The sequence below is a fragment of the Fonticula alba genome, assembly GCF_000388065.1.
Source record: "Fonticula alba strain ATCC 38817 unplaced genomic scaffold supercont2.1, whole genome shotgun sequence".
Taxonomy (NCBI): domain Eukaryota; order Rotosphaerida; family Fonticulaceae; genus Fonticula; species Fonticula alba.
In genome coordinates, this window is record NW_009242971.1 from 448,130 (window position 1) to 476,032 (window position 27,903).

At 64.3% G+C, this 27,903-nt stretch overlaps 7 protein-coding genes across 8 annotated transcripts; 4 read left to right on the plus strand and 3 right to left on the minus strand.

Moving 5' to 3' along the window:
• Positions 1-1,794: 1,794 nt before the first annotated feature.
• Positions 1,795-2,963, plus strand: H696_00088 (hypothetical protein; the record flags this gene model as incomplete). The annotated part of the gene is made up of 3 exons (XM_009493918.1): positions 1,795-1,959; positions 2,122-2,464; positions 2,881-2,963. The coding sequence occupies 3 exons, from the start codon at positions 1,795-1,797 to the stop codon at positions 2,961-2,963; spliced, it is 591 nt and encodes a 196-aa protein (XP_009492193.1).
• Positions 2,964-3,147: 184 nt separating this feature from the next.
• Positions 3,148-4,673, minus strand: H696_00089 (hypothetical protein). Its single transcript, XM_009493919.1, has 3 exons — positions 4,478-4,673; positions 3,868-4,005; positions 3,148-3,752 (listed from the first exon to the last, which is right to left on the minus strand). The coding sequence occupies exons 2-3, from the start codon at positions 3,885-3,887 to the stop codon at positions 3,395-3,397; spliced, it is 378 nt and encodes a 125-aa protein (XP_009492194.1). The 5' UTR covers positions 3,888-4,005; positions 4,478-4,673; the 3' UTR covers positions 3,148-3,394.
• Positions 4,674-5,573: 900 nt separating this feature from the next.
• H696_00090 (50S ribosomal protein L5e) lies at positions 5,574-7,368 on the minus strand. The gene is made up of 3 exons (XM_009493920.1): positions 7,179-7,368; positions 6,933-7,002; positions 5,574-6,766 (listed from the first exon to the last, which is right to left on the minus strand). The coding sequence occupies exons 1-3, from the start codon at positions 7,179-7,181 to the stop codon at positions 5,952-5,954; spliced, it is 888 nt and encodes a 295-aa protein (XP_009492195.1). The 5' UTR covers positions 7,182-7,368; the 3' UTR covers positions 5,574-5,951.
• Positions 7,369-9,212: 1,844 nt separating this feature from the next.
• On the plus strand, positions 9,213-11,222 carry H696_00091. 2 transcript variants are annotated; one of them, XM_009493921.1, is made up of 4 exons: positions 9,213-9,516; positions 10,241-10,585; positions 10,823-10,928; positions 11,041-11,222. In XM_009493921.1, exons 1-3 carry the CDS (start codon positions 9,400-9,402, stop codon positions 10,877-10,879), a joined length of 519 nt encoding a protein of 172 aa, XP_009492196.1. In that variant the 5' UTR covers positions 9,213-9,399; the 3' UTR covers positions 10,880-10,928; positions 11,041-11,222. The 2 variants fall into 2 exon arrangements, with proteins under 2 accessions (XP_009492196.1, XP_009492197.1); XM_009493922.1 differs by having other exon boundaries at positions 11,194-11,222.
• An 864-nt stretch (positions 11,223-12,086) lies between these two features.
• Positions 12,087-14,954, minus strand: H696_00092 (hypothetical protein). Its single transcript, XM_009493923.1, has 10 exons — positions 14,687-14,954; positions 14,375-14,604; positions 14,138-14,256; positions 13,618-13,994; positions 13,295-13,468; positions 13,073-13,217; positions 12,822-12,960; positions 12,626-12,691; positions 12,425-12,519; positions 12,087-12,345 (listed from the first exon to the last, which is right to left on the minus strand). The coding sequence occupies exons 1-10, from the start codon at positions 14,835-14,837 to the stop codon at positions 12,216-12,218; spliced, it is 1,626 nt and encodes a 541-aa protein (XP_009492198.1). The 5' UTR covers positions 14,838-14,954; the 3' UTR covers positions 12,087-12,215.
• A 3,064-nt stretch (positions 14,955-18,018) lies between these two features.
• Positions 18,019-21,834, plus strand: H696_00093 (hypothetical protein). Its single transcript, XM_009493924.1, has 9 exons — positions 18,019-18,422; positions 18,610-18,684; positions 18,797-19,012; positions 19,161-19,389; positions 19,531-20,000; positions 20,186-20,290; positions 20,472-20,879; positions 21,067-21,420; positions 21,618-21,834. The coding sequence occupies exons 1-9, from the start codon at positions 18,327-18,329 to the stop codon at positions 21,651-21,653; spliced, it is 1,989 nt and encodes a 662-aa protein (XP_009492199.1). The 5' UTR covers positions 18,019-18,326; the 3' UTR covers positions 21,654-21,834.
• A 571-nt stretch (positions 21,835-22,405) lies between these two features.
• H696_00094 (hypothetical protein) lies at positions 22,406-24,431 on the plus strand. The gene is made up of 3 exons (XM_009493925.1): positions 22,406-22,673; positions 22,793-24,105; positions 24,273-24,431. The coding sequence occupies exons 1-3, from the start codon at positions 22,577-22,579 to the stop codon at positions 24,300-24,302; spliced, it is 1,440 nt and encodes a 479-aa protein (XP_009492200.1). The 5' UTR covers positions 22,406-22,576; the 3' UTR covers positions 24,303-24,431.
• Positions 24,432-27,903: the final 3,472 nt, after the last annotated feature.

Consider the following 27,903-nt stretch of genomic DNA (forward strand, 5'->3'; position numbering starts at 1 on the left):
GGGGGGGGGGGGGGGGTAACCAGCGTCGTTGTATCCGCTGTGAAGCGGACGGTAAGGGCATCCCTAGCTGTCGGGTGTGCCGAACCCAGGGCCCCATGCGCAGATGCTTGGCATGCATCGATAGCTTGGCAGTCACGGCCGATGGGATTGCCAGCCAGGAGCACCGCCCCTCGGGGGAGCCCCACCCGATGGGTCTGTCTGCCCGAGATCGGTGTAGCATGGCCGTCTGGGGCAAATGCTCGCTCAGCGCAGCATGTTGCTGGAGATGCTCCTCGCCTCGGGTATCGACATCGGGGGGTGGCGGCATCGGCCTGCCATAGTTGGTGCTGGTCCGGCGAACGGATATTCCCTCGCACCCCTGGGGAGGCCCATGGTATGTTTACTTTTGTTCCGCGATTGGTCGCGAGGATTGCGGCGGCGTGCCTCGCACCCTTGAATGTGCTCTGGTCCCTCCATGGGTGCGAGCAGCGTTACTCGGCGGTCACAAACTGCCGCCACCGCCGCTGAGCAGGCAATCTGGTGTGGCGTTGGCCCGACAAAACGCACATTGGCCAGCTACGCATGTGTGGACAAGTGCCTTCGAGGACTTTTCCCAGATCTGTGCCTCCACATCGCCTGTGTCCCGGCGTGCGATCACCACATGGGTCCGGAGAGGGCCGAGTACACCAACAGAGGCTGCCCGGCCGATCGGCCTTTCCCTGTCCTGAGCCTTGACGTGGGCTTGAGTTTGCCACTCACCCGTCTATGTGTCATCGTCCTGATGGGCTACTGTCACATGCGCCAAGTGCAGGAGTCAACGGTGCGAAAGGCCGCTATCCCCCCCCCCCCCCCCCCCCCCCCCCCCCAACCAGCCGCCCCCCCCCCCCCCCCCCGCACCCCAACCAGCAGCTAAATATCAAAGTCACTTCCTTGCCCAGATGCTTTCTTTCGCACTTCCCCTTCCCATCCCGCCTCCCATCCGAACCCACCTCCCTGGCCCCCTCCAGCATCCTACAAATGAGCATGGTGGCATATTCCCCCCATGCCGCGCCGATAACATGCCCACATAGCGCCCATCGTATAACTGCTCTTCGCATGTAGAAAATGCCACATTGCCCAATGCGCTTGGCGGTGTGTCATTGCGCTTGGGAGCGGTGTGGTAGGGCGGGGGTCTTCGCTTTGATCGTATTCCCACCCAACAGAGCTGTCCCTTCCCGAATGTGTCCCGGTCAACATCGAGCGGAATTTTGCCCATGTTGACGTGGGCCCGGTTGTCGGCAAACAGTCCGGCATGCCATCAGCGCGGGAGGTTGGAGTTGAAGATCGGGCGTACCGAGGATGCCCCGAAGCTGTGGCCATCAAGCGCCTCGCCAGAATACAATGATCTGTCGGCCTCTTTATCCTCTTGTCGCATCCCCCTTCGCACCCGGCGATTTGATAGACACGCACCTCGACTCGAGCGAATTGGAAGGCGTGGCCAAAAAAAAAAAGGGCGATTCCCCTCTTCCAGGCTGAGGTGGCACCCTTGTGGAGTGTGCGCTGCTTTTTTTCTTCCCCGCGCCTGGCAAACATCTCCCCCGAGATGCTAAGCACCCAGCACGATGGCTCACGCGAGGCGGCTCGAATGCCATGCGTATGCATGGGCATTCGAAGTAACCTGTGTGTCCACCATGGTGATGCCCTTCGGCGTCCAGCTGGACCTCTCTCTTGAGGGCAGTGGCGGGGGATTGCCGCTGCACGAGCGCTTGGGCATGACAGAGGACCTTTTCACCTGGCCTCGAGGCCGTACATCCTCAGAGTGTGGCCTATTGTGACATGACGATCTTTAATGTGCCGGACGGCCTGAAGGGGGCCGGCCAGTGGATGGCCATGATCAGTGACCTCGGTGGGCCCAAGAACCGGCCCGAGCATTGCTTCGGTGCATGGACCACCAACGCCGGCCGGGTCAATGCCATGACGGTGGTACATGCCTCGTCAGAGGTGCGTGCCATTGTCCTGATATACCTTGGCCCTTTTCCCCGGACCTCCCTCCCGGAGGCTGCTTTACACCCCTACGCCGGGGGCTTCCGAGACACCTGCCGGTGGCCTTTGCTCAGACACCGCCAACGGCGGACATACACTTCCCCACCGACGTCTATGCAGCCGGAGTATCTGGAGCCGCCTTACTGGTCGATCGGCGGCTCTCGGCTCGCGCAATTGCACATGCCCCTGTATTCGCATTACAGGTGGGCTTTTATCCGGCATTACCTGTTGGATCTCCCCCTTGCCGTGGCGGTGCTTTCCGACATGTTGATCGAACAGATCGCCCAAGAGGTACATGCCAGCAAGCGCCCACACATCGAGGAGCTTCGGGAGGTCCGGGCCCAGGAAGGCACCTCGCCGGAGGCGGTGGATCAGCTTCTGAAGATGTTACAACGAACTGACGAAGAGCAAGCGCACCTCCGTCGAGCCATGGCGGTCCTCCGGCAGAAGCTGGCCGCTATATGTGCCATCTGTCCTCACGAATGGCTGAATTCCATGCAGAACCCATTGCCAGTCCCTGTTCATTGCAGCAGCGCCCGGAGGGAGGGCCCTGCCTTTTCCTGTTGCCGCTTGGCAGCGTGGCCCATCACCTGTGCTCTTCCCGGACGGGCCAGAAAGAGGCCAGGTGTGGCAGACACAGGCTCCTCCGAATTTAAGCAGGTTCCAACAAAGGGATGTGACTCCCCCCCCCCTCCCCCCCCTCCCCCTCCGGGCAAACACTTGCCATTAGTCCCGTCCTCAGAACCATCCCCGGGGCACGAGAAAATGATTGGATCATGATCGAGCGCTGCGATTGGGGGAAAAAAAAAAGGGCCCTGCTGTTCCCGGGAGGAGGCGGGGCCGCGGGCGATCGGATGCCCGTCCTCAAAATGTGGCCAGATATGATCTGCAACTGTAGTAGCCCCCTGATGGTGTGGGGTCTGGCCCATTGGAACCAGTCGAAGATGCGCCCTGCACGCTAAGGCAAACTGCCACGGAGTTTTCTGGACCCGTCGCCGACAATGTCCCCCGCCCCCCCCCCCCCCCGTCCCCCTCTACCAAAAACAGGAGAAACACCCAACGTCCCCGGTCCCGGGATCCACGATCCAGGCCCACACCATGCCCGCACTGCATGGCCGCCCATCAACGTATGAGATCGCATGTAGGGTGGTTTGCTCTCTTTTTTTTTTGCATTTTGAATTGTTTCCAACCCCTCCACCAGGAGGGGAGAATGGAGTGCGGCGCAAGCGCACACCTGACCGGTGCCACCGAGGGTAGGCCGCACACAGTGTGACGCTCCCGACGGGGAGTGTGGACAGGCAGGCAGGCGGACAGGAGTGAAGTGAAGGTGGAAGCAAGGACAGCGGGGGGCGAGGCCAGTGGCGAGGGGGGGGAGCTCAAAAGGGAGGCCCACCTAGTGGCGGTTCGGGGTGATGTCGGTAATGGTCGTCCCATCGGAGATGTACTGGCCCTGGCAACTCTGACACACGTAGATCAGAGAGAAGTCGGCCTCCGGCGAGCGGGACGCCAGGAAGAAAATGAGCGTGGTCTTCATGTTGCACAGCTCACAGGTGGCCGACCGCCGGGGGAGAGTCGGATCGGTGGTCACATCGCCGTACTCGGTCTGCTGGTCACCGGCCTGGCGAGAGATGTAGTTGGTGTAGACTACTGGCAGATCGGTGGAAACGGTCTGGAAGGTGCACTGCTGGCGCCGGCACTTGAGGATGAGGACCTTGTTGATGGGGTCCTCCTCGGGGTAGAGGATGTTGTTGCTTTCAAGCGGGAGGGGGCCGGGGGGGGGGGGACAGACGGGGGAGGGGGACATTAGACGAGACAGGGCGGACACGAAGATCCGGCGGCGCTAGCGGGGGGGGGGAGTATAGGTACCAGGAAGAACAGAAACGCATGGCGGGGGCGGCTCCTGGTGCAACTATTCGAACGGCGTCAGAAGACGGGAGATGGGGAGATGGGGAGAGAGAGAGAGAGAGAAGAAAGGGAAATCCGTGGGCGGGCCTCTCGGTCGAGCTGAAGGCACGACCGGGGACAGTGTCAGTGTCATTCAACGGAAAGGGATTGGTCAAAGAAGGAAGGAACGCGGCGGGGGGGAGACGAGCTTGAGGGCGAGCAAAATGGGGATGCTTTCGCCTGGGCCAGCTCAAAGGGGGCGCATCCAGCCAGGATGAATGCAAACGGGGCATGCCTGGGTGGTGGACTCTAGCAGCGCGACAGAGGGAAGACCGGAGCCTGGCTGGGACGGCCATGAAAGGTTGGCCAATACGAGGATGTACTCGAGGAGAGGGACGAGCTCGATCTGGCGCCCGGAAACACTTTGGCATGGTCCTCGCCCCACCCTCGGCCGCTCCCAAGGCCCGGGCCTCGAGCCTGCAGGAGCCGCAGGCATCTACCGAGGACATGGCCTCCAAAATGGAGAGAGAGAGAGAGAGAGAGAAAGAGAGAACGCAGGGAAGGCCCAGCGGGGAGACGCGGCTTCACGCACCAGGGGATCGCGCCGTCTAGGGAAGGAGGAAGGGCGGAGGAGACCTCGCGCGGCAGCGGCGGCGGCGGCGGTCCGGCGTCCAGGAGGGAGATTGGCACACGAAACGGGGAAGCAAAATTGGCGAGAGGAAAAGGCGGTGGCTGAAAGGGGGCACAGGGGCCAAGAAGGGAGGGAGGGAGGGAGGAGGGAGTCGGCTCTGGCGTTGCGAGTGGCAGGGCCGGAACACACGCGGGTCGGGGGGCGAAAAGTGGCCAGACCTCGTCTCCTCCCGGAGGCACTGCCCGACACTGACGGGGGGGGGGGGCAGTGAAAACCGGACTGGTCAGCGGGGACGGCGGGGGGAGGGGGGCGATTTACTTTCAGAAGGAACCGACAAAAGGGCGGAAGGGGACAAGTGGACAACTGCCACCGAACATGCCCTGGCGAATGGTGTTTGCCCGTCTCCTTTACTCGACCGGTGGCTAACGCCATATGTGAAATGGGAAGTGGGAAAATAACGGAAGACCAAAAATCGCCCTGAGGTGCCGACGCCGGGCACGTCGCAGAGACCATGACCCGCCCAATCTCCGAGGGAGTGTTTTGCCTTGCGCCAGTCTTCGGGGGCTTGCGCACGCACACGCATGCAACCACACACACACACACCCCCACACGCACGCACGCACGCACGCACATACTTTGCTCAGCCAGGCACCGGGGAGGGGCGCTCCCGAGGACGCCCCGCCAACAGGGTGGTGAGCGAAAGACAAAATGTGAGCAGGCGCTGCGGCTCGGCGTCCATGCAGACGAGGGGGTGTCGCCAGAGACGCATGCGGCACCGTGAGCCCTGCCCCCTGCGCGGACCACCATACACCCACACACCACCTGCCGGCTCCCCCCCCCCCCCAGCGGCGGCCATTGCTCTCGCTCACCATCACCGCGCCCCCTTCCAGCCGCCCAAACTGGACCACACACACACTCACAGACAACAAGGGGCCGGAGAGAACATGCCCGCCAGGCGAAAAAAGAGGGAAAACGGAATCCCGACAGGGGGGGGGGCGCCGCGGGCGGCGCGTCGCCGCGCGCACGCGGTGTGGAGGGAAAAAAAGAGCATACAAGAGAAGAGAGGCTTGGTGTATTGATTTGCACTGGCGCGACACGCATGCTTGCCCTCCGGGCCAGCCACCAGGGGAGGGGGGTGGGGTGGTGGTAGGAGAGAGAGGCCGAGGCCTGGGGGGCGACACACGGGCTCTCCACACACAAGGAGGCAGGAGGGAGCACACGCACACGACGGCACACGGTGCGCATACACACGCGGCGCACACACAAGGGGACGCACGCGCGCCATCTCGAAGGGCAAAATATGATGACGCTACGCCGCAGAAGGGGGAGGAGGAAACCCCGCCACCGGGCAGACATGCGTAGGGGGGCCGCCAGCCAAGAAAGCACGACGGAGATGGCGCGGAGGAAATGCGGAGTGGAAAAGAGTAGGGAATACTTACTCCTCGTCCTCGAGGGAAGCGAAGAAGGCAGCCTTCTTGGCCTCGATGCGGGCGCGGCGCTCGTCGTAGGTGAGCTTCTTGTCGGTCCAGCGCTTGTTCTCGACAGTGCGAGCGGGCTTGGCCTTGTGGACGGGGTCGGCACGGATGAGGGCATGAGCCTTCTTGTAGACCTCGGGCAGGCTCTCGGCGGTGAGGCCGGCCTTGATGAAGCGGGAGAACTGCTTCTTGTAAGCCTCCTCGTCCTCGTCCTTGAGGAGCTCCATGTACTCGGCGACGTGCTCACCGAAGATGCGCTTGCGGAGGACCTCAGCGTCGAACTCACCGGACTCGACGTCGAAGCCGGGCAGGCGCTTCTCGGAGTGGGGGATGGCAACACCACCATCGACGGCACCCTTCATGACACCGAAGATACGAGCACCGGTGGTGGTGCGGGCAAGACCGGTATCAAGGTAGGCGCGGAAGGGGCGGGGCTGACCGTCGATCTCCTCGACGTTGTAGACCTCGCCATCGACCTCGGTGGTACCCTCGTAGATGGAGGCGAGGTTGAGCTTGGTGAGCAGGCGGCGGGCAGCCAGCAGACCGACGGCGTAGGCGGCGGCGTAGTTGGTCAGGCCGACAGTGATGCCGAAGTTCTTGAGCTCATGAGCGTAGGCAGAAGAGACGACGTAGTCACCCTCGATCTTGGAGTAGATGAACTGGGCAATGATGTCGTTGTTGGTGATGCGGACGACGAAGCGGTACTTGGGGGAAGCATACTTGTTCTTGTCCTGGTTGACAAGGCGCTGACGAGCGTAGTAGTCAGTCTTGCCATCTGCGGGGAGGGGGAGATTAGTGGGAGGGGAGGAGCGGGGAGAAAGAAGGTGGAAGGGGGCGAAGGAAAGAGGTCAGAGGGTCAGTGACAGGACGCGACAAACGGGGCCACACACGAGGGGGAGAGAGAGAGAGAGAGAGCGCGAGAATGAGGGGGTGGGACGCACCGCGGCGGCGACGGTACTGAGTCTGGAAGCGCTTGAAGTAGGCCTTGTTCTTAACGACCTTGAGGAAAGCCTGAGAGACGTGCGACGCGCCGTGTGTGTGTGTGCGTGCGTGCGGAGGGAGAGTTAGCAGAGGGGCGGGAGAGTTAGCAAGGAGGCGAGGAGGGGAAAAGGGCCGATGCATGGTACATCCGACAAAGAGAGACGGAGGAGGGAGTGTCGAGGGGGGGGCGGGCAGAGAGAGCGTACCATTGTTACTCTATTGAACCGAAGAAGGTGAGTATGTCAACACAACAATCAGACGGTATAGGGGCCCGTGGTCTGGGGCAGTGGCGAGCAGGGAGGAGTCTCAAGAAAGGGTCACCCCCTCCTCCCTGGCGGCCTCACCCAGGAATGCATGCCGCACAGAGGGGGAGTGGGCGGGGAGGGTGGTGGGCAGGGGGGGGGGGCGGAGCGCCTGCGTCTTGTCGAACACGAGGTCGCCAACACACGGAGCGGGGCCACGCCGCACCACCTCCCCGCATCCCCCCCATCCCCCGCGCCCCCCCCCACACCCCTCCATACACACACACACACACAGCGCCGGGCTTACACCACCCCCCGGCCCCACCACTCCCGGCCCGAAGGGAGGAGCAAGAGACAAAAAAGCCCGCGACGCCCGAAAATCCCCCACCATCACACCGCGACCTTGCCCCAAGGATGGCCACATGCTGTCCCCCCACCCCGCGCGATAGGGCGCGGGCGACCGCGGAGGACGGAACGCTCCTAGACGCCAGGCGGAGGGGTAAACCCCATGCCGGATCTACCACGTCCCAAGGACCACGCAGGCGTGCGGCGCGCGCAGGGCGACGCCCACCCACCCACCCGAAACCACCCTGACGCGGAGGGGCCGGAACCTGGAACGACACCCACTTGTGCGCGTGTGTCAGGGGGCGCGCACGCCGGTGTGAACACGAATGGGCAGGGCCCGCCCGGAGGGAGGGGGGGCCTCCACCGCGGCCGATCCCAAAAACACCCGGCCTCGCACACACAACACGAACCGGGCCGCCGTTTGGCGCCACCTGGCGCAGAGGAGCTCACAACACTCGGACCCCCGCCTCACGCCTGCCAGGAGGGCATGACGAGGAGTTATGGTTGTGCGGGCGAGCGCTCCCCAGCCTCCGCGAGGCATGAACCTGCTAAACCCTCGGATGGAGGCCACTGGTCCCCGGTCCGGGCCCGGAGAGGGGGGCAGAGAAGCCCTGCCAAGATGAAAACTTGACCGAAACCCAGACCATTTAATGCGAGGAATATTCCCAAAGCTTGGAACTTGCATGTAGTAAAGTGCGTGATCCTGTGATATGAGCCTCAAATCACCCCGAGGAAGGAGCCAGAACGCTGGGATATCTGTTCCCCAGCTCAAGGGTTGGTAGCTTGGCGCACACACGCGTGACAATCTCCCTCCTGACCATCGCCGTTCGCTCTTCCCCTCGGGCATGGGTGTGCGAGTTCGACGAGGCACTTGAGCGATGATCATGCATGCCTCTCTGCACTTTGCTGGAGAGAGTGTGTCCGGGGGGGATCGAGCACTGGCGCAAAGAGTGGCCTTCGGTCTGTGTCCTTGTCCGTGTCTCTTTGATTCGCGCCTGGACAGGGGGGGGGCCTGGTCCAACTTCTGGCCGGAGCCCCCCCCCCCTCCCGCCCAGAGAAAGGCGCATGTGCATGCCCTGGCAGGGGCGAGAGCGTTGTGTGTGTTACACACCCAGGGGCGGCACCTTCAGCGGGTCGCCGATGTGCCCCCCCCCTACCGGGCCATCATCCCGACGATGCATGGATGGGAAGATGGTGTCCGAGAGCCCCCTTCTCCTCGGGCACCACCATGTCACTGCGGCCGATGCAGGATGGGCACGCAGGGCGCGCTTGGCTCCGCCGCTTTGCGGCCGGAGGCCCCCTGCTGTTGCGTCCTTGAGGGGGGAGGGGGACACCGCGGGGGTGCGCGTCCGGCGGCATGGGGCCGCCCCGCGAGTAGAGAGGAAGGACCACGGGGCATACAGCAGGCGGGGGTACGGGCAGGGACACCTATGCGTATGTATGCGTGGGGCCCCCGGCTATGGGTGAGGCGGAGCTGACCCACTCCCCGCCCCCCTTTCCGCGCTCCACCCTACCCGGATGGGAGGGGGGGGGGGTCGTACCGTTGTGTGTGTGTGTGTGTGTGTGTAGGCCGGTGGGTGGTGCGGGCCAATCGCGCGTGCGGTGGTTTTTCTTTTCATCGAGCCACCCCCCAAGCCCCGGCGGCTGGGGCGACTGCCAGGCTCCCCCCAGAGGGGGGCCTCCTGCCTCCCGGGTGGGGAGCCCGGCTCACGGCCCGGCATGTTTGCCGCACTGCCACCGCGCTGCCCTGGGGGTTAGACCACTCTGCCGCGCGGCGGGGTGGGGCCGAGCAGCGCGCCCACCACCCGTGCCGCTACACACGTTCGCGGAGGAGAGAGGCATGTGGCTTCTCCCACATTTGAGAGCCACTCTCCTGTATCCCGACTCCGCCCCATTTCCCAGCCTCCACCTCGGGAATTGTTTTTTTTATTCATCCTCGCCAGGTGTTTCAAAGATGGTATGACCCATTTTCTTTGAACACCTCCCCCTCTCTCCTCCTCCTCCTCCTCCTCCCTTTTCTCCTTGCACACGCACACACTGCCCCCCTCCTCTCTCTCTCTCTCTGCATCCCCTTCGATCTCGGTTGCGCGTGTCGCCGTTGCCCCGTGCCTCGCTCGTGTGTCATCTTCGTCAGTGCCGCTGCCGCTGCCGCGCCGCCATTGCCGCCGCCTCTCCCCGGACGGTCCCCGCCCGCCACTTGCGCTTCATGTGCCCCCCCCTGCGTTTTGTGATGCGGCGGGGATTCCTCTCGTCTCCTTTGGCCGTGCTCCTGCCCGGGGTAACGCTCTCCTCGCGTGGCAGCAGCCCGGCGGCTTGTGCGCGCGCGCGCGCGCGTGTGTGTGTGACGGCCATGGCACAGAGTCTCCGAGGGAGGAGAGAGACAGCTTTGCCCCTTCCCGGGGGAGACGCTTGTGTCGGATGTGCTCTGCATCCGCCATCTCTCCATTCTTGTCAAGCACCCGTGGGGCTTTGCTCGTCTTCTCTTTCCCCTCCCACACGCGGCAACGGCGTCACGGCAGCCAGCCCATCTCTGGCCTGCTTCTCGCGACCTCCTCACCTCCCTCTCTTCTCGACGTCCATTCGCGGTGGTGCTGACCTGTCTCTTCTGCTCGCTCTCTCCCTTTCCCCCCCCCCGCGCGCGCGCCCGCGCGCACGTACGCTCGTGTATCACACGCACCCAGGTCTACACTAAGTTCGTCGAGATCGGCCGTATCGTCCTCATCAACTACGGTGTCGATGCCGGCAAGATCGCCGCTATCGTCAACGTCGTTGACCAGAACCGCGCCCTCATTGATGGCCCCTCCATCAAGCGCCAGGTCGTCAACTTCAAGCGCATTACCCTGACCAACATCGTCGCCAAGGTCGGTATCAACTCCTCCACCCCCGCCGTCATCGCCGCTTTCGAGAAGGCCGAGGTCGCCAAGAAGTGGGCCGAGACCGCCGCTGCCAAGAAGGCTGCCAAGAAGGCCACCCGCGCCAACCTGTCCGACTTCGACCGCTTCAAGGTTATGGTCGCCAAGAAGAACGTGCGTATATCCTCGATATATATCTCTCTCTCTCTTTGCGGCGTGTGTGGGGCCGGCCTCCCGCCTGTCTGCTTCTCACGCGCGGGGGCGCCGGAGCGTCGCGTCGTTCCGGCGCCCCCGCGCCACTTTCGCCGCCTCTCTCTCTCTCTCGCTCTTCCAATCGTCAATGTCCTGGATCGGTTCCGCTGACGCGTTTTCCTGCCTCCGCCCTCCTTCCCTCTCTCTCTCTCTCTCCAGGTCCGCGCCGCCGTCGCCAAGTCTTTCAAGGCTGAGAAGAAGGCCCTCGCCAACTAAATGCAACGTTAGCTTTCGCCGCGCGCGCGCACCCTGCCGTGTGTGTCGGGTGCGTTCCTCTCTCTCTCTCTTCCTCCTTTGCGTGCGCTCTCCATCCACTGGCGTGCCATTTCCCCCCTCTCTACCACCCCGCCGCACCTCTCCGCTGACGCGTACCTCAGTGTGTATATGTGTGTGCTCACCTGCTTCCGACGCCGTTCTCTCTCTCTCTCTCCCCCCTGCCCCCGACGCTGCTCGCGATGTGGTTTCTCCTGGATCCCTAATGGCTTGGGCTCTCTGTTTTGGCGGCGTGCTTCCTCCCTCTCCTCCTACAGACACACAATATACGCTTAGCATAACTCTCTTCTTTACACAACAGAGATTTGAATCAGCCAGGGGGGGGGGCGGCGGGCGCGGGTGTTTGTGCCTGTCTGTGTCTCCTCCTCTCCTTTGCTTGCGCCTTCTCCTCTTGCCTCTGTTGCGTGCCGCCCGACCTTGCATGAGAGAGAGAGCCCCGGAGGCGAGGGAGACGGGCGCGTGTATTCTCGTTCACTCCTCGGGCGGGGTGGGTATAGGAGGGGAGGAAGGTGGGCGCGTCTCTCGTGTGTCTCCTCCGCCCTTTTTTGCCCCTGTCTTCGAGTTGCGTTCTCCCTTCCGGCGTCTTTCCTCTGGGACAGTAGCATCTGGGCTCTCTTTTCTCCGGGGTCGCGCGGGAGTGTGTGTGGCGTGGCCGGTTCTTCACGGTGTGCATGGTCTGCCGCTGTGACCGGCTCCCCCGTCCGTTGCCGGTGTGAAAGACCCTTCCCTGCGCACACACTGCGACGGCCCTATTATCCTGAGCGACTCCCGGGAGAGAGGACACGGCACACAAGCAGATCGCCGCTCCACTTGATCTGCTCTTCGGCGGCTGGCGAGAGGCCCCGCAGAACAGCGGGCGAGAGACAACCCATCCGGCATCACGGGTCATGGGGTCACGCCCGCCGTGGTCTCCGTTTCCGAGCACCCCGGCTCCTGCTTGGGGGGGGAGGCTGTCCGGGGGCACACGCCCCGGCCGGCCGGGTGGCAGCTCGTAGGCCAGGCGCGCATGTGCCAACGAACACATGGTGCAGCAGGGCCTTTCTGTCGCCCATACCAGACACCTTCTGGAGTTCTCCGACCGGGAGGGGCCCCCATTGGTGAGGCTGTGTCCTCGGCACGGCGGCGAGGCCGCAGGGTCGGAAGCGCGTGCTGCGAGCGTAAAGGCGTGTATTGTGCACGGGAGAGTGAGCGGGGAGGGGGGATGTCTGCTGGGGGGATAATGTACAGTGTGCGCAGGGAGCGACCAAGGGCAGGCAGGGCCCGGAGGTGGGATGCCGCGCTACAGATACTCGGCATCGGTGTCGCCACAATCCCGAAGGAGGGCCTCTGCCTCCGGGGTATCAATCTTGGGCGCGTCGCGCACGAGGCGAGTCAGCAGGATGCGCAGCAAAATGCGCATCAAAAGCAGGCTGCCGGGGGGAAATCAGGTTGTCAATATCGATGTGTGTGTGTGTGTGTGTGTGTAAGTATAGCGACTGGGTGCCATACCAAGCGAAGGTGGCGCCAATGATCAGAGCGACCCCTGTGCGGCCAAAATGGGCTGAGAGGGGGTTGGCGATGGACTCGATGCAGATGAAAACAACCTTGTCCGAAGTTGAGACATGTCTCGTTAGTTGTGTGCGCGCGCGTGGTTGTGTATCCACCGACATGCACCCTGTCGGGAGACATATGCTGCCTAAATGGACGCACCACGCTGCAAATGGGGACCGGATTGAACTTGATCCGGCGCGCGGCGATCGCGGTGTTGCGATAGGACTAGGTGGATCGGGCCGGGGGTCAGGGGGATGTGCCGTTCAAACGATGGGCAGAGAGGAAAGATGGGATTCCTCGCCTCGAGCGCGCAATTCCGGGCGGCAGGCAACATGGCAGCCGGGTGGGATCGCACCTTTAGCATGACGCGAAGGGAGCCGGAGAAGGCACTGTAAAGCCTGGAGGGAAGACGTGCCCGGCGCGAAACGCATGCATGCTTGATGGCGTCAACGAGCAGCTCCGAGAGGGCGAGCATCAGGTAGGGCTTGAGGAGGCTGCGTGATGGGTGGATGGTCAGGGGGAGGCAGGCGGGCGATGTGAAAAAAAAAAAGGAAGAAAAAAGAAGAGGCAGCCTTTCAGAGCCGTGAAGGGTGTTGCAGCACGTACGCCTCAGCAAAGTAGGAGAAGATGGCCAGCCAGCCGCTCAGAGAGAGGGGCGACGAAAAGAGGACATCCAGCAGCCCCAGCTCGGAGGCATTGCGGAAGGCAATGGCCGCGCCATACACCGCAATGTGGAAGCGCTCCATGGCATCTGAGTATGTATCGCATCCGGCAAATGGTTAGATGTCACCAAGAGGGAGTGGATGCCAGTGCTGTGGGTGTGCGCACCAGTGCAGGCAAGCTCGTGGATTCCGCCGCGGTTGAATTTTTTGAAGATATAGGCCTTGATTTCGATGAACTGCGTGCTCATCAGCAAGGCGCCGAGCGCACCACCACCATCGAGGGCATTGACAGCCACATTCAGCACGATCAGCTCCTGCAGCAAGACATGCGCATGCAGGGCTGCGTTGGCGCGTTTTTTTCCCAAAGGTATTAGCCGAGGGTCCAGTTCAACAGAGAGGCGGCGACAGAGGGAGGGAGAGAGGGAGAAGTATGTTCCACATGCAGGAGGACGAGGAGGAATGGAAGGGAAGCAGGGGGACGGGACACACCAGTGACCACGGTATAGGCCGCGGCCAGGTAGAAAACCTCACGCGGGGAGACCCCATGAGATGTGCTCGCAGCCTCAGTCCCGCCGGTGGCATGCGGCGGCATGGCCAGCTGCGGACTGCTGGACGGCGAGGCCCCTGGCGTGACTGCAGGTAGGTGGTCCTTCCGCGCGGCAGTCGAGAGGGTTCGTCCAAGATCAGCCCCAATCGGGGCCAAAATGCGTGCTGCAACTCCCAGCATGTTGACCACGACAAATAGCTTCATCGACTGTTGCCCGGCCCGCGTCGAATGGTATAGGGTCGAAGATTCGAGGAGGCGGAACCGGTACACCAGGATCGGCAAGATGATGGGCAAAAAAGCTGGGAGGTGCGCCGCGGCACTGAACAGGAGACCGGGGCAGGGGGAGCAAGTGTGTGTGTGTGAGAGAGAGAAAGAGAGAGAGAGAGAGAGGGGGGAGGAGGGAGATAAGTTAGAGGGCCTCGGTTGAAGGTGAGCTGTTGTGGCCCGGCCAGGTGCCCGCACTATTGGATTGTGAGCTCGCCCTGGGGGAGGGAGACCAAAAGCCGGAAGGCGGCCATCGGTGCAGCCAACAGAGCAGACATGGTGGTGTGCAGGCACACCAGCCATGCGAGGCCAAGGAACTTGGAGAGGAGAAAGGCGGGCCTATGTGTCAGCAATGCATGCCAGGGGATGGGGGAGATTGCGCGCAAATACGCGGGGGGGGGGGGGGGGGGGGAGGAAAGCGCCGGTCAAGCATACCCCTTCCAGACGGAAGGGCACATCGAGCATGCTCCGGAGGCGGGCTCGGCGCTCGGCCACCAGCTCTGGCGATTCATACAGATCACTGTCGATGTCATAAATGGTCTGACTCCGGCGGGTGGTGAAATCCTTTAGTCCCGATAGCGAGGCCCGTGGGAGGTGGACTGACAGCCGTCGAAGGCGCTCTGAGGGGGACAGGGCAATGCCCGACGCGCGCCCCCCAGGGCCATCTGACGAGGATGGCGAGCGTGAGAACATGGCCAGGAGGTGTCGAGAAAGGGGGCCATGCAACGGCCGGCCGAGAGAACATACACTGTCCAGGCTCCGTGCGTATTGTTGATGTGAGCGAGGGCCGGGGGGGGCGGCTTATCCCGGCACCAGCGGGGCGCTCGAGGATGGTGTGCGGCCTCTCCGTCCGACGCTGGTGTGTGGTGAGGGGCGAGCTCGGCACCGAGGAGGACATGCCTGCATCGGCCGCAGCGTGGGTGTTTGTCCAAGCGCAAGTGTGGGGCGGCGAAGCGGAGAGAGTTTCGTGGCAAGCGGAGGGGAGGGGGAGGAAGGGGCGGATGGAGGGGGGGGGGGGATGAAGGAGGGAGTGTTGGTAGGGAGGGAGCGGGCTCCTGGGAGGCCACACGGTGCGCGGTCAAATGGGGAACGAGTGTAAGTGCACAAGCGGATGCCTCCAGTCTATCCACCGGTGTATGTCCGGGAGGCGTGTATGTGTGTGTGTGTGTGGGTGCCTGTGCGCGTTGGAGTTCGCAAGATGAAGCGGGCGTCGATCAACTCCCGACGAATGACATGATCATGCACGATACTATCACGCGCGTGTCACGCCGCGAATGGGACCAGCGACCAACGCATGGCTCAGGGGCGCGCGCCCTGGTATTACACCCAGCTCCTGGTCCGTTCACCGGGGGGGGGGGGGGGGGGGGGGGGGGGGGGGGGGGGGGGGGGGGGGGGGGGGGGGGGGGGGGGGGGGGTGACTGGAGTTCAGACGTGTGGGGGGGGGGGGGGGGGAGTCAACTCACCAAGGGGGATGCTGAGTGCTTGGCGTCGGAGCCTGCGCCTGCGCATTCTTGGGGGACGCCCTCCGGTTCGGACAAACGCGTGTTTGAGGGCGAGTATGAGCAAGCGTCGCTGGCTGTGTCTGGTGTGTGTGTGATATACATGTGTGTCTTCGTGGGAGTCGGTGCATACACACTTGCAGCGCGTGCGCGCGTGTGCGACCCCCCGCGAGCGTGAAGTCGAGCATCGCAGGTGGATGTGTGGCTTGGGAGTGAACGCCCCCCTGTGAATGTAGGTGGCCTTTTCGCCAGTGACGCGCCCTTCACACAGCACTTGGGACATCTAATGGGCTGGGGGCTTTACCGAGGCCAGCGCGCACACTGGCAGGCAGTCCGAACGCCCCCGGGGAGCCGAGTGTGGACTGGGGGAGAAAGGGCCTGAATATGCCTGGGCCTGCGTGGCCGTCCCAGCAGGTGTTAAGGTCCGCCCCGCCCCCCGCCCCCGCCCCCCCCCCGGGCAAGTGAAATGCTTGGCGGCAGTGGTTCTTGTCCGGCCTGCCAGATGATTGATCCGTGTGCGCGCTTTGAGGGGCCCGTCTGGGCCTCCCCCCGCGCCTCCCCCTTCGCCGGATGAGCCCGCGCGGGCACCTCACCTGGGCAACGGCCACCGGTGTGTGTGTGTGTGTGAGCGGACGCGGCCTACGTCACGCATAGGGTGCCAGCTTCCTCGGTCAGAGGCAGCTGTGACGACCGCGGCATAAACAACAAACAACCGGACGCCGGGGGCGAGACTGGTCCTTGAGCAGCCGAGGAGCTGAGCGCGCAAAATACGCGCCGAGGAAGGCATGAGCCGAGACAGGGGTGCGGGATGGGTGGGTGCGGGGGGGTGCTTCGCCACCGACCGGCCTGTGGCCGTGTCCTTCGGGCGCTACTTAATCTAATGGCCCGCCTCCGGGGGAATGCACTTCGTCTGTCTGGATTAAGGAATGCAACTGGCGGCATGGGGGGGGGGGGGGGGGGGGGGGGGGGGGGGGGGTGACGGCGCTCGTGGCTGGCCCGCAGGTCAACGTCCATTCCCGCGCCCTGGCAGCGGCGACAACACCCCCTTGGCGGGACGGGGCGGGGCGGGAAGGGAGGGGCTCTGCACCGAGGGGCGGCCGTGCGCGCCCCCGTCCCGCGCGGCCGCCCCGCCCCAGAGCCCCTCCACGCGACTGCCCTGAGATGCGGACTGGCTGCTCCGCGGCGACTCAGCGTACAGCCTGCGATTTTGGCAACAGGGGAGGGGGCGGGCCGGGCCGGGCCGGGGCCACAAGAAGGGGCTGGGGCCGGGGCGCCAGTCGCGTTACAGTTGCAGTTGCCAGAGCCGAGCTTGGGCAACTGCCTCTCGCCCTGGGCGACCTCCAGGTGTCCGCCCCGGAGTCGGGCCAGCCACGGCGCGGGTGCCCGCAGATTCAGGTCCGCCCGCCCCCTTCCTCGCCGGCCTCTTCGGGGTGGGGAACAAGCCGGGGCAAGTGGGCGAAGCGGCCTCCCCGCCCTTGAGACTCCTGCTGGCCTATACGCGCAGATGGGGAGGACCCTTGCCCTGTCCCCTCAACTTGGAACTCAGGGGTTCGCGCTGTGCCCTCCGCTTTCCAAGTGTTCAGGCGAACTTCACACATCCGCTGCCCTTCCCCCCTGAACTCCCAGCGCTTCCATCCGATCGTATCTCTGGTGGTTGATGAGCACTTGGAAAGTTGTGAGGCGAGAGAAAGAGAGAGGGAGAGAGAGAGAGAGAATACCATCTGCGGCACCCACTCCCGGCGGCCCCCTACCCGGGCCACAGTACCGCGTTCGTGGCTCAGGGAAAAATGGGGCGCCCGGGACCGGTGAAGGGGCGGAAGACCCCTTGCGGGGCTTGCAATGCAATATGCTCGAAATAATAATAATAAGACACATACGCCTGTGTGCACGCGGCCCCTCTTGTCGGCCGACAAGTCAAGAGGGGGGGGGGAGGTTGCCCGCAACTGCGTCCTGCCCTGTAGTCGCCACACCCATAAAAGGGGCGTTGTCGACCACCAGCGCGGCCCGGGGGGGGGGGGGGGGGGCAGCAACGGGGCAGGACAGACACGCCTGCGGGTCTTGTTCCGCCAATAATTGCCCCGAGTGTTCCCCAGCGGGGCGGGGCAGCGGGGGGGGGGGGGGGGGGGGGGGGGCGGGGGGGGGGCGGGGGGGGGGGGGGGGGGGGGGGGGGTGGGGCCCCGGCGGGGGGGGGGGGGGCGAGGGGACTCCCGACCTGCCTCCCTGGCCTCAGATATAGGGGGTCATCCACTGTCCCCTCATTCGAGAAATGGCCATCCCCCTGGAGGGGGGGGCGCGGGGTACACACATGTGGTCCCCCGGCGGCTGGCCCGAATGATGCCCAGCAGCCCGCCCCCCCCCCGCCGCCCAGGATCTTGTTTCCCGCTTGCGAGGAAGGGGCGGAGCATGCCCCGCCATATCCCGCCCCCGCGCCCCAGCCCCCTTTCGGGCACACATACAAGCTTTCATGCGTTCGTCGGGCGCATCAGCTTGGGGTAGTGACCAGCCCAGGGCTCCGTCGGCGGGCGGCGTGCTTCGCGGTCCCACTTCCGGCGTTGCATGGCCCTGTTCCACTCCCCCCCCCCGCCCCCCCGCGGCTTGGATGAAATCGTCCCCGGGCGTGGTTGATCAGCCGCCGCCGCCAGGGAACCCTCGGCCCCCCGGGCGATGTCGCAACCCGGCTCCTCTCCTCCCTCCTTCCATACGCGTGCCCCACTCCTCCCCCCCCCTCCCTGCCTCACCGCCCCACCGCCTCGCCGCTCCTTCCTGCCCCCTGTGAGGGTCTCGCCCGGCCCGCCGCACAGAGCCTTCTCCAGATCGGTCGCCGGCCCCGACCTGATCTTCCCCCGGTCTCCGCTCGCGCGCGCACCACATACACACACACACACAGCATGTCCTCTTCCTTCCTCTCGCACTCGCACGCCTCGTCGGTGGATGTCACAATCCCGACTGTGCGGACCCGGACGTCTGGGTCGACGGAGATCACGGTTCGTCCATGTCCATGCGCCTCCGCTGTGTCTCCGCGGACAAAGACCAGCCTTTCTCCCTGTCGCCCCGTCTACTAACTCCATGCCCCCTCTGCCTCCCCCTACTCCCTCCCTCCTTCCCCCTCCCCCCCTCTCTCTCTCTCCCCCCCTCGTCCCTCCTGTGCATGTTGTCCCTCCCTCCACCTAGGTTTATGACATCGTGCTGAATGGCAACCTCTTCTGCTGTGCTCGTTTCAGCGACCTCCACCGCCTCTACCAACTGGTATGTGCTGGCATATGCTCCTCTATCTGCCCCCCTCCCCCACCACCCCTCTGCGCCTGCTTTCTTTCACCCACTCTTGCTGATCATTTCCTTGCCTCTCCTCTTGTGGCAGGTTGAGACTCGCCTCCCCCCCAGTACACCCATCTTCCCACCTAAGCAGGTGGCTGCTTCTTCGCTAAAGATCAACCTCTTTTCCCTGTCTGGCTCGGACATTGAGCGGCGGCGGGCGCAGCTGGAGAGCTGGCTTCGTGTGGCCATTTTCTCCGCTCCGTCCCCAGCGGCTCCGGCCCTTTTCAACTCGCGCGACGTCCGCGCCTTCCTCTTCAGCGTGCGCCCTCTCTCCTCCTTTCTCTCTCCCTCTCTCCAATGCGACTAATCTCTCTTCCCCTCCCTTCCCCCCCCCCTGTCTCCCTGCCTCCCTCTCTCCCTCTCTCTCTCTCTCTCTCGCTCCCCCACCCCTGCGATGGCTTTCTCAGCTCCGGGACTCGTTCATCCGATCTTTGACCACCAGGCAGATGGTGCACGCCGTGGTGCAGCTTCCCCAATGCGATGCCGAGACGACGGTGGAGAACCGGCCGATCATTCTGCGCACTGATATTGCCAGCACCTGTCGCCATTTCACTCTCGGTGCCCTTGAGGCCCGGGACATGCCCTTTGGCCTGCTGGAGTGCATGTCCCTTTTCGTCGAGGGTCCCGACGGCTACGGTTCGTTTCTCACTCCACCTCCCTTACTCCACCCCCATCCATTGTACTTACCTCTGTCCTTCCCTCTCCCCCCCCTCTCTCTCTCTCTCTCTCCCCTCTCCTCATACGTTTCTTCCTGCTTCTCTCCTTCCTCCCAAACAGAGTACAAGTTCCTCTCCGAGGACTATCCTCTCCTGTCGATGCTGGTCCCGGAAATTGGCTCGCAAAACCCGGTGGCCGCAGCAATCTACCTTGGGTCGCTGCCGGCGGACCAGCTGGCACAGCTCCTGCAGGGCGTAAGCGCACAGGCGGCATCCCTGCCCCTGGACCAGCGCTCCCCGCCCTTCACCCATCCCCTTCCCACTAGCGACACCGCCTCGACCAACGGTCTGAATGGGGCAGCATCTGCCGAGAGTGCCGAGCCACAGCCCACTTTCAACCCACCGCTGACCATGCAGGACACCGGCTGGACGGAGCGTGTGCCGACCACCACGTCGGCCGAGCCGCAGCTTTCCTTCCAGCTCCGGCCGTGGCTTTTCTCTCCCGATGCCTCCTCGGACAAGTCCTTTGCCTTTGATGCTCTTGGCATGTTCCTCAATGACGAGCAGGCCGCGGCCATGCTTTTTGCCGAGGTACGCCCGAATCCCCCCCCCCCCCCTTCACTCCCACTCTTATGGAGTTTCTCTCCCTCTCTCTCTCTCTCCCTTCCCATCTCCCGTGGCTGGTCTGCTACATACATCTGCCGGCCTCCTATGACTCACCCCACTTCTCTGTCCCCTTCCCACGCACGATCTCCCGGTCGCCGACCACCTCACAGACCCAGAACAAGATCCAAACCGGTGTGATTCCACCTCTCTCCGCCGAGATGCGCCGCAAGCTGATGCGCCTGCCGCGTGAGAATTTCACGCTTTACATTACCTCGGTGTGTTCTCCCTCTGCACCAGGTTCCCTCCTTTCCTCTGGCCACTTCGCCCCGCAATGCCTCCCCCTCTTTCTCTTTCTCTCTCTCCCCCTCTCCCTCCCTCTCACACGCATTCGCACACATCCGACCACCTGGGCATATCTCTTCCTCCTTCGGTTGGCCATCACGACCATGAGCACAGTACCTCGAGGAGCTCTCCCAAATGGCCGGCTTTTACAATCTCCTTATCCCCAACTGCAGTACCAATTGGTTCCCCTCCCAGGAGGTAGTCTCGACACTCACCAAGCCCGTGGACTCGGTGGATACAGGCATGGAGTTCCGCTGTAATGTCATTATTGGACTGGCCGGCTTTTATTTGGAGCCGATCGTGGATCCGGAGCAGACGGCACCGGGGAGCCCTGGGGCCACCACGCCGCCCGGGCCTCTGCCCACCTTCCACATTGAGTGGAACCGACTGAAGTCCTGGTCTTCGCACTTTGCCAAGAGCCGTCTCGGACTGGAGTACATCCCCCCGGCCTTTGGAATGCCCACCTATGACTTCATCCCGCCGAGCCAGAAGCAGATGCACATTTGCCTGCAGACATCGCAGGTTTGTCTCCTCCGCATCAAATTGCCGTTCTGTCCACCGCCTCCCTTCCTCCCCCCTTCCCCCCTCTTCCTCTCCTTCTCGCTGTCCCCCATCCATCCATCTAACACCCTTCTCTCCTCTTCCGTCGCCCTGCTGCACATCGACCCCCGGTTCGCCACCCTCCTCTCTCCTCCCGACAAAACGACAGCATACGTCTCTCGTGTCGGCGCTGCACACGGTGGTGGCCATTCTCCAGCGCCGCATCAAGCTGTCCTCCACGTCGAACTTGTCGGCTCTGACTCGGCAGCCTTCAATCTCTTCGTCGTCCACCTCGTCTCACAAGCAGCGGCGACTCTTCTCCCGGAGGTCGAGCACCAGCTCCTCCAATAGTGCTGGCAGTGGCTCGCTCTCCTGGCTGCCTAACCGCTTCAGCTCCATGCTATCCTTCAGCTCATCAAGCCCCGGGTCGCCAGCTGGCCGCGGGACCGCCCCCGCCGCCGGCGGCCAGGGGAGCACCATCAGCATTGGCGGCACGTCGCTGGCCGACACCATCTCCGTGAGTGTGCGTTTTTGTGCCTGTGTCCACCTTTGTCCCGATCTCCCATGCCTGTGCTTCATTTCATGCCTTGCTCCTGCGCTTGGTTCGACGTCTGACCCTCCTCCTTCTCTGATTGTCCTCGCCCCCCCCCCCCCCCCCCTCGCCCTCGCGCAATCCCATCCCATCCTGTGGCCAATCATTTCCTCCCTGCAATCTCCCAGTCGACTGCCGAGGATCGTTACGACTCCCAGCTCTGACGTCCAAGCGTCAGCCAGAGGAAAAGCGCAAGGAGACATGCCATTCTGCCAGGCACTTCGTGTGACATGCTGCCCCGGAGTGCCTCTCCTCTTCCGACCCTCTCCCCTCCCTATCTACGCTGCGCTTCCTCAGCACCACACCGTGACCCGCGTTTGTGGTGATAATAAAAATGTTTACACATTTGTTGGGCGTTTTCCTTCCATGCCAGCGACGTGGGCTCTCCTCTCTCCTGCGCCTCTGCCGAGCTCCCCCCCCCCGCTCCCCTTTGCGTCGGCCCCGAGGCGCGGGAAAGGGGCCGAAAGGGTGAGGAAGCAACGCTCGCTCGCTCGTGCCTGGCGCGCCCCCCGGAGGATGGTTTTTCGGTTGGCTGAGATGTGATCGTGGGGAGAGCAAGTGGCGTTGGCACTTGGGGTGTCCTGTTGGCGAGGCACTTGCGAGCCTCTAACGCATATCCAACCGACCGCGATTGTCGGGCTCCCGGGTGAGATGTCTTTGTCCCGGCCGGCTTCCATGAGGCGGATACGTCCATGCGTAAAGGAGCTTGTGAATGGGGGCGTACATACGCACGGCGTGGGGAGACCCTGGCCTATCTGTTCTTTTCTCTGTCGCCCTCCCGTTCGAAGCCGAGCACCTGGCACCTTTTCCTTCTGCCGCTTTCTGGCATTTAGGCAACCATGACCGGACGTTTGCCAGCTCCCCTGATACACCTGACACACAGCCCTCCCTCCCTCCCTCCTCTCCCTCCCTCTCTCTCTCTCTCTCTCTCTCTTTCCTCACGCCCTCGCCTGTATTTTCCCCCTTCGGACCGCCAGCTAGCCCATCCTGAGCCTCCCTCCTCAGTCATCCCCCCGCCTGTCTTTCCTTCCCCCCTCTCGGCCCTTCCCTCCCTCTCGCTGTACCTCCCCCTGCTCTCGTGCGGTCCATGTCCCTGCCGGACAGCTCCTCCGGCCAGCAGGCCGTGGCCATTGACCCGAACAATGTCTTCTGCTTTCTAGATCTCGCGGTGGGCGACAAGTCCAGTATGTACAATTCACAAAGCCTTCTCACACCTCCTCCCCCCCCCTCTCTCTCTCTCTCTCTTCCACCCCGACACTTACCCCAATTGCACCCCCCTCTCTCGATCACTACCCTAAACTAGTGGGTCGCATCATTATCGAACTCTTCCGCGATACCCCCCTGGCGACGGAAAACTTCCGGGCACTGTGCACCGGCGAGAAGGGCGCCCCGCTACACTATGCAGGGGTGCCGCTCCATCGGATTATCCCGCACTTTATGATCCAGGGAGGTGACGTGACAAGCCGCGATGGCCGTGGCCTGGCTTCCATCTACGGCGAGCCGTATGTGGCCGACCCGGCGGGGTTGGCACGGCGGCATGATCAGGCCGGCTTGTTGTCATTGGCCAACCGGGGGGACCCCAATCGGAATGGGTCCCAATTTTTCATCACCCTGGCCGCGTGCCCACACCTCGACGGCAAGCATTGCATCTTCGGTCGAGTTATCGGCGCGGACGGCCTGGCCACGCTTCGACGCCTGGTGGCTGGCGTGACCACCGACGAGAAGGACCGGCCGTTGGAGCGGGTGTTCATCGCGCGTTCCGGCGAGCTGGCCTTCAAGAAGTCGCATGCCTCGGGCGCTGACGATGCACAGGCGGGCGACATGTCATCGCGCGATGAGCGCCGTCGAAAGCGTCGGCGTCGGAGCAGTCGCAGTTCAGCCGACGATGAGGATGACTCGAGCAGCCGTCGTCGTCGGCGGCGTCGCCGCTCTGATGGCGATCGCAGTCGTCGTCGGCGACGTCGGCGTGATGACTCGCGCTCTCGCTCGCGCTCTCGTTCGCACTCGGATTCGCGCTCGCGCTCGCGTTCGCGTTCGCATTCGCCCTCGGTCTCCCGTTCGCCGGTTGACAGGCGCCCTCGAGCTCCCCTGCCGCCGATTGACCGCCATCGCTCGCCATCCCCCTCGCGCTCGGCCACTGGTGCCAGCAGCCGCCCGGGCAGTGTCAGCCCCGCGCCTCGGGATCGGTCGCAGTCTCCGGCACGCTCGCTGTCGCCGGCAAGTCGGTTCAGCATGCCTGGCGAGCGCCTTTCCCGGCGGGATCGCTTCGAAGAGCGCCAGCGTCAGGCATCTCTGTCGTATGAACGCGGCCGTGGCCACAGCGGCAGCATCGGCTCCAGGCACTCGACTTCGCGTGGTGACCAAGAGACGCCCCGCACGCGCATCAACACCTCATCTGACACCCGGCCCACCCATGATGATGGCGGTCGTGGCGACAATGTGTCTTACCGGCGTGAATATGACAGCGAGCATCGGGCCCGGCTACAGCAAGCCCGCGCCGAGGGCCGTTATCCTAGATCCCTCCAGCGTGCGGTCGGCCGGCTGGGTAGCGATCGCCTGACCACATCTTCCTCTGGCGCGCCCACTGGGCGGATCTACAAGGGCCGTGGTACCATGGTGCGCCATGGCCTTCTGTGTCTGTCTTTCCTCTCTCTCTCTCTCTCTCTCTCTCTCTCTCTCTCTCTCACACACACACCCACCCACACACCCACACACGCCCACACCCCTCCCCCTTCCCGGCCCTCCTCTTTGCATCGCTCTTCCCCACGGCACAACGCGTGTAGCGCTTCGTCACCCCGCCGAAGTACCGGTAGGGAATGTAGTGCGATGTATTCTCCACACCTTTCTTCCTGCATGCGCTGATGGCGGCGTCACACTCGGCCCGGCATTGCACGCATGGCCACCTCTCCCACCGCCTTGCCTTCTCTGTTCAGCCTTCCCCTCAGGGGGGGGGGGGGGGAGAGGGTCCGACAATACGGGAATTGTCGCCCCTCCCTCTTCCGCTGGAATCCCCTTTCTTGCCTTTTCCTGCGAACTCCGCCCCCCCCCCCCCCCCCTCGCCGAGGGCCAGAGGACCAGTCTATGCTGGCGGGACCGCGTACGCCCGATCGGCCCACACACCACCCCGCCCTGGTCGTCAGGCTGCGGCTTGTGTCCTGCCCCGCCGGGCGTCCGGCGCCACCCGGCCCATGCGTGGGCACTCAACTCAGTGATCATTCACTTAATAGACACGTAGAGACTGTTCCTTTGGCGCAAGATCCCCAGTCCGTCAGTGGGCCTACCACCTGAGTTACGAGTCGTACGCGGCGAGACCTCGCCGGTGGGTTTGGCATTCTAAGTAGCATTCCTCTTGGGAGACGTGCGGAGGAGGCAGCACAGTGCGGGCGGCCACCGAGCTCGAGAACGGTGCACGCGCCCGACGATGGAGGGGAGACAGTCCAGTGGGCGGGCCTGGTTAGGGAGTCCTCAGATTTGCCCCTCTCAACCAAAGCCCAAAGTCTATTAGCGGGTCCCGCCGGGGAGTCTCCCGAGAGCGAAGACCCAGGGCAACTATGTGTCAAAGAGCATGCGAGAGCAACACCGAAGCACCGCCGGCGGACGGCTGTTCTAGGGGGCCCTTTTCAAGCATGGGAGGTTCTTTCTCTTTTACTTACACCGACCTGGCCTTAACCCGTGAGAGCACCACACGCCCCATGGTAATCATGTGCATATCATCCACTCCACGGGCCCCAGCCGGGCCTGCGGATGGCTGCATTAATCGCCGTCCTTCGGTGACTGGGCCTCGGACTTGGGGGAGGAAGGATATGGCCTAGCTGCCCGGTGCAGGGGACGGGTGGGGGGCCTCGGGCCGAGGGGGAACTCCCTCCCCCCCTCCCCCCACAAAAAGTGCCAGGTGGGGGCGGCGAAGGGATGTGCTGGGGAGGGGGGGTAGCAGGGCGCTTAGGGTGTGTGTGTGTGTGTCAACGCCAATCCGGCCGAGGCGGCGCGCGGAGGGGGGGGGGGGGGGGGGGATGGCGGCGGGGGGAACGCGTTTGAGTTGTACCCCTGAGCTCAGGAAAAAGTACCCCGTTCTCGTGGCCGTGCGGGAGGAACATTTTCCCAGGCCCCAACACTCGCTCAGTTTCCGGACTCCCGCCCCTTCCCTTGCGGTGCTCATGCGCAGGGACCCAACAGCGCCCGGGGGCCGTCTTGTTACCCTTGGAATGCTCTGCCCCCCACGAAAAAGCGCAAGAGACTGCTCCGGGGGCAGGGGAGTGCTCTCAAACTTGCCCTGTTGCCTCCCGCCCCCCTCCTCCGCGGCGGCAGAGGAATGTGGCTGGAGCACCTTCAGCGGGGGGCGATGCCGCCGCGGGCGCAACGGTCTCTCGTGCCTCCCTCGACTTTGGGGGCGAGCGGGCCGGGGGGCAGGAGGCGGAGGGGGGGGGGGGGGGGGGTCGCTGCTCAGTCAAAGCAGGATGGGCTCACCGGTCTCTCCTTCAAACAAAGTAGACCAGTAGCTGCTGGTGTGCATGTGTGTCTGTGTGTGTGCGTTTGTGGGCTGGGAGCAGGCCATCCCTTGGCCTGTTGTGTGTGCGCATGTATCCGGCGAGGGGGCCCGAGGCCACAGGCGTGGTGCCCCTCACGCCTTCGAGCACTTGGGCGGCTGCCCTGATGTCGCTCGCCGGTGCGGGCCGGCGACGTGTTTCCGCCGCCTGGCGGGGGTGCGCAAGCATGCGTTGGGTATATTCCGATGGGACCGGGGAACGCCCTGGCTTCCGGCTGCTCTGCTCGTCCACGCTCCCGTGGCCCCGGGCTCGAGACTGTCCGCCGTGAGGCGCCCCCCCTCCCACCAAACCCCGGTCATAATGAGCCACACTCCCATGCCGGCCCCCCCCCCCGCCTCCCCCCCGTCTGCTACAACGGCGGGCCACCTGCCCGTGGAGGTGGCTGATCATCCGCGCCCCTGCGGGCGAGACAGGGCAACAACACCTTCGCTCAGTTTTCCCCCCCGGACAGGGGGGCGGCCCTGTGCCACGAAATAAGTACCGGCATCCTGGCCTTCTCTTGGCGGCATGCGCAGCGGGCCGCCCCCTCCTCCCGAGGCCGATGATACGTTCTCCGGCGACCTCGGGCGGGCACGAGGGGGGGGGGACGGCATGAACAGGCAGGAGTAGGCCGCAAAAAGGCAGCGAGCAGCTCCCTGCGGAAGGGGAGGACAGTCGACACAGGCAGGCAGGGCCGCCTGGGGCAACATCCACAGAGGACAGACAGGCACGCAGCTCCCGCCTTTCTGAAGGCCAGCAAGACCCGGGGACAGGCCCACAGCCCCCGTGCATTGGAGGCTCCTCCCCGCACCTCTCTCTCTCTCTGTCTCTCCCCGTCTCGGTCCCCCTGGCGCGGCTAGTGGGGGCTGCCCCCGGCAGAGCCCCGATCGTCAGACTCGGCTGCTCCGTTGCCCGCGCGGAGGAATGCCCACCTCTGCTAAGGCCTCCACAATGTGTTGCCCTACCACTGTCCGCCGCATTGCTGGCCAAAATTACTTGTCCCGGGGGGAGGGGCGGTGTTGGGCGCGCCCCCGCCTTCCCCCCCCCCCCCTGGCCGTCCTCTGTGTAATTATTGTTTTAAAGCTGCAACCTCCTGCATAGGACGCCTTCCTGCACTCGCCCGGGTCTTCCGAGTTCCCGGGGACCGGGGGGGCGGGGCGGCACGATCGTCCGCCCGGGTTCGATCAGTCCCCCCCCCCCCGGCCCGGCCCGGCCCCTCATCCCGGAGGGCGAAAGGGGTCCCCGCCCTGAGGAGCACCACCGGTCCCTGTATTCAAAATGGATGCTCGTCTCGGTCGGGGTGAGGTACGCGGGCAGGGGCGGAGGCGGCCGTCCTGTTGTTCTATCCCCCCCCCCTGCGCCCTGTAGCCTCCCTCCGGCTCAAATAGCTGACCACACGGGGAGGGGGCCCCAGCCCATGGCTGGTGGGAAGCGGACACTGCGTGCCCCCCCCCCCCCCCCGGCGCCCGGTTGCAGAGTCTCGGGCATCGGGAAAACAATCGCAGTTGATCCTCCCACTCCTTGCCCGGCCCCTCTTACCGGGCCTGCTCGCCGTTGCTGCTCTCCAGCGGCCGGCAGGCCAGGCGGAAGGGCGGAGGGGGCAAGGCTGGCGGTGTAGGCGGCGGCGCCCTTCCGCGCTCGTCGGCCTCCCCGGCCGCCTGGTGGTGTTGATGCGAGGGGTCCCCACACCGCACGCCTTGTGGCGAACAGCCAGGGGGCCCCGGGCACCGCCCCGCGGGAGGATGGCGCGCGCCGGTCTCGCCCCATTTCCCCCTTTCCCCCGGCTCTGGTCGACCGACCATCGGCTGGGTAAGGGAGAGAGAGGGCAGGGGCGCCGGAGCTGCCCCGGACAGGGGCGCGCTTCTCCCCCTGCCCCCCGGCGCGTTGGCTG

What these genes read in the sequence shown, in the direction of transcription:
- H696_00090 (XM_009493920.1), bottom strand. An exon ending in TCAGTACCGTCGCCGCCGCG is followed by an intron (nt 6,767 to 6,932) that starts GTGCGTCCCACC and finishes CCCTCCCCGCAG; the next exon opens with ATGGCAAGACTGACTACTAC.
- H696_00091 (XM_009493921.1), top strand. Translation starts at nt 9,400, where the DNA reads ATGTGGCTTCTCCCACATTTGAGAGCCACTCTCCTGTATCCCGACTCC. An exon ending in CGCCAGGTGTTTCAAAGATG is followed by an intron (nt 9,517 to 10,240) that starts GTATGACCCATT and finishes ACACGCACCCAG; the next exon opens with GTCTACACTAAGTTCGTCGA. An exon ending in TTATGGTCGCCAAGAAGAAC is followed by an intron (nt 10,586 to 10,822) that starts GTGCGTATATCC and finishes CTCTCTCTCCAG; the next exon opens with GTCCGCGCCGCCGTCGCCAA.
- H696_00092 (XM_009493923.1), bottom strand. Translation starts at nt 14,837, where the DNA reads ATGTCCTCCTCGGTGCCGAGCTCGCCCCTCACCACACACCAGCGTCGG. An exon ending in ACGCACGGAGCCTGGACAGT is followed by an intron (nt 14,605 to 14,686) that starts GTATGTTCTCTC and finishes CATCCTCGTCAG; the next exon opens with ATGGCCCTGGGGGGCGCGCG. An exon ending in GGCCTATACCGTGGTCACTG is followed by an intron (nt 13,469 to 13,617) that starts GTGTGTCCCGTC and finishes GCGCCAACGCAG; the next exon opens with CCCTGCATGCGCATGTCTTG.
- H696_00089 (XM_009493919.1), bottom strand. Translation starts at nt 3,887, where the DNA reads ATGCGTTTCTGTTCTTCCTG. An exon ending in ATGCGTTTCTGTTCTTCCTG is followed by an intron (nt 3,753 to 3,867) that starts GTACCTATACTC and finishes CCCGCTTGAAAG; the next exon opens with CAACAACATCCTCTACCCCG.
- H696_00094 (XM_009493925.1), top strand. Translation starts at nt 22,577, where the DNA reads ATGTCCCTGCCGGACAGCTCCTCCGGCCAGCAGGCCGTGGCCATTGAC. An exon ending in CGCGGTGGGCGACAAGTCCA is followed by an intron (nt 22,674 to 22,792) that starts GTATGTACAATT and finishes ACCCTAAACTAG; the next exon opens with TGGGTCGCATCATTATCGAA. An exon ending in ACAAGGGCCGTGGTACCATG is followed by an intron (nt 24,106 to 24,272) that starts GTGCGCCATGGC and finishes CAACGCGTGTAG; the next exon opens with CGCTTCGTCACCCCGCCGAA.
- H696_00093 (XM_009493924.1), top strand. Translation starts at nt 18,327, where the DNA reads ATGTCCTCTTCCTTCCTCTCGCACTCGCACGCCTCGTCGGTGGATGTC. An exon ending in CTGGGTCGACGGAGATCACG is followed by an intron (nt 18,423 to 18,609) that starts GTTCGTCCATGT and finishes CCCTCCACCTAG; the next exon opens with GTTTATGACATCGTGCTGAA. An exon ending in CCGACACCATCTCCGTGAGT is followed by an intron (nt 21,421 to 21,617) that starts GTGCGTTTTTGT and finishes GCAATCTCCCAG; the next exon opens with TCGACTGCCGAGGATCGTTA.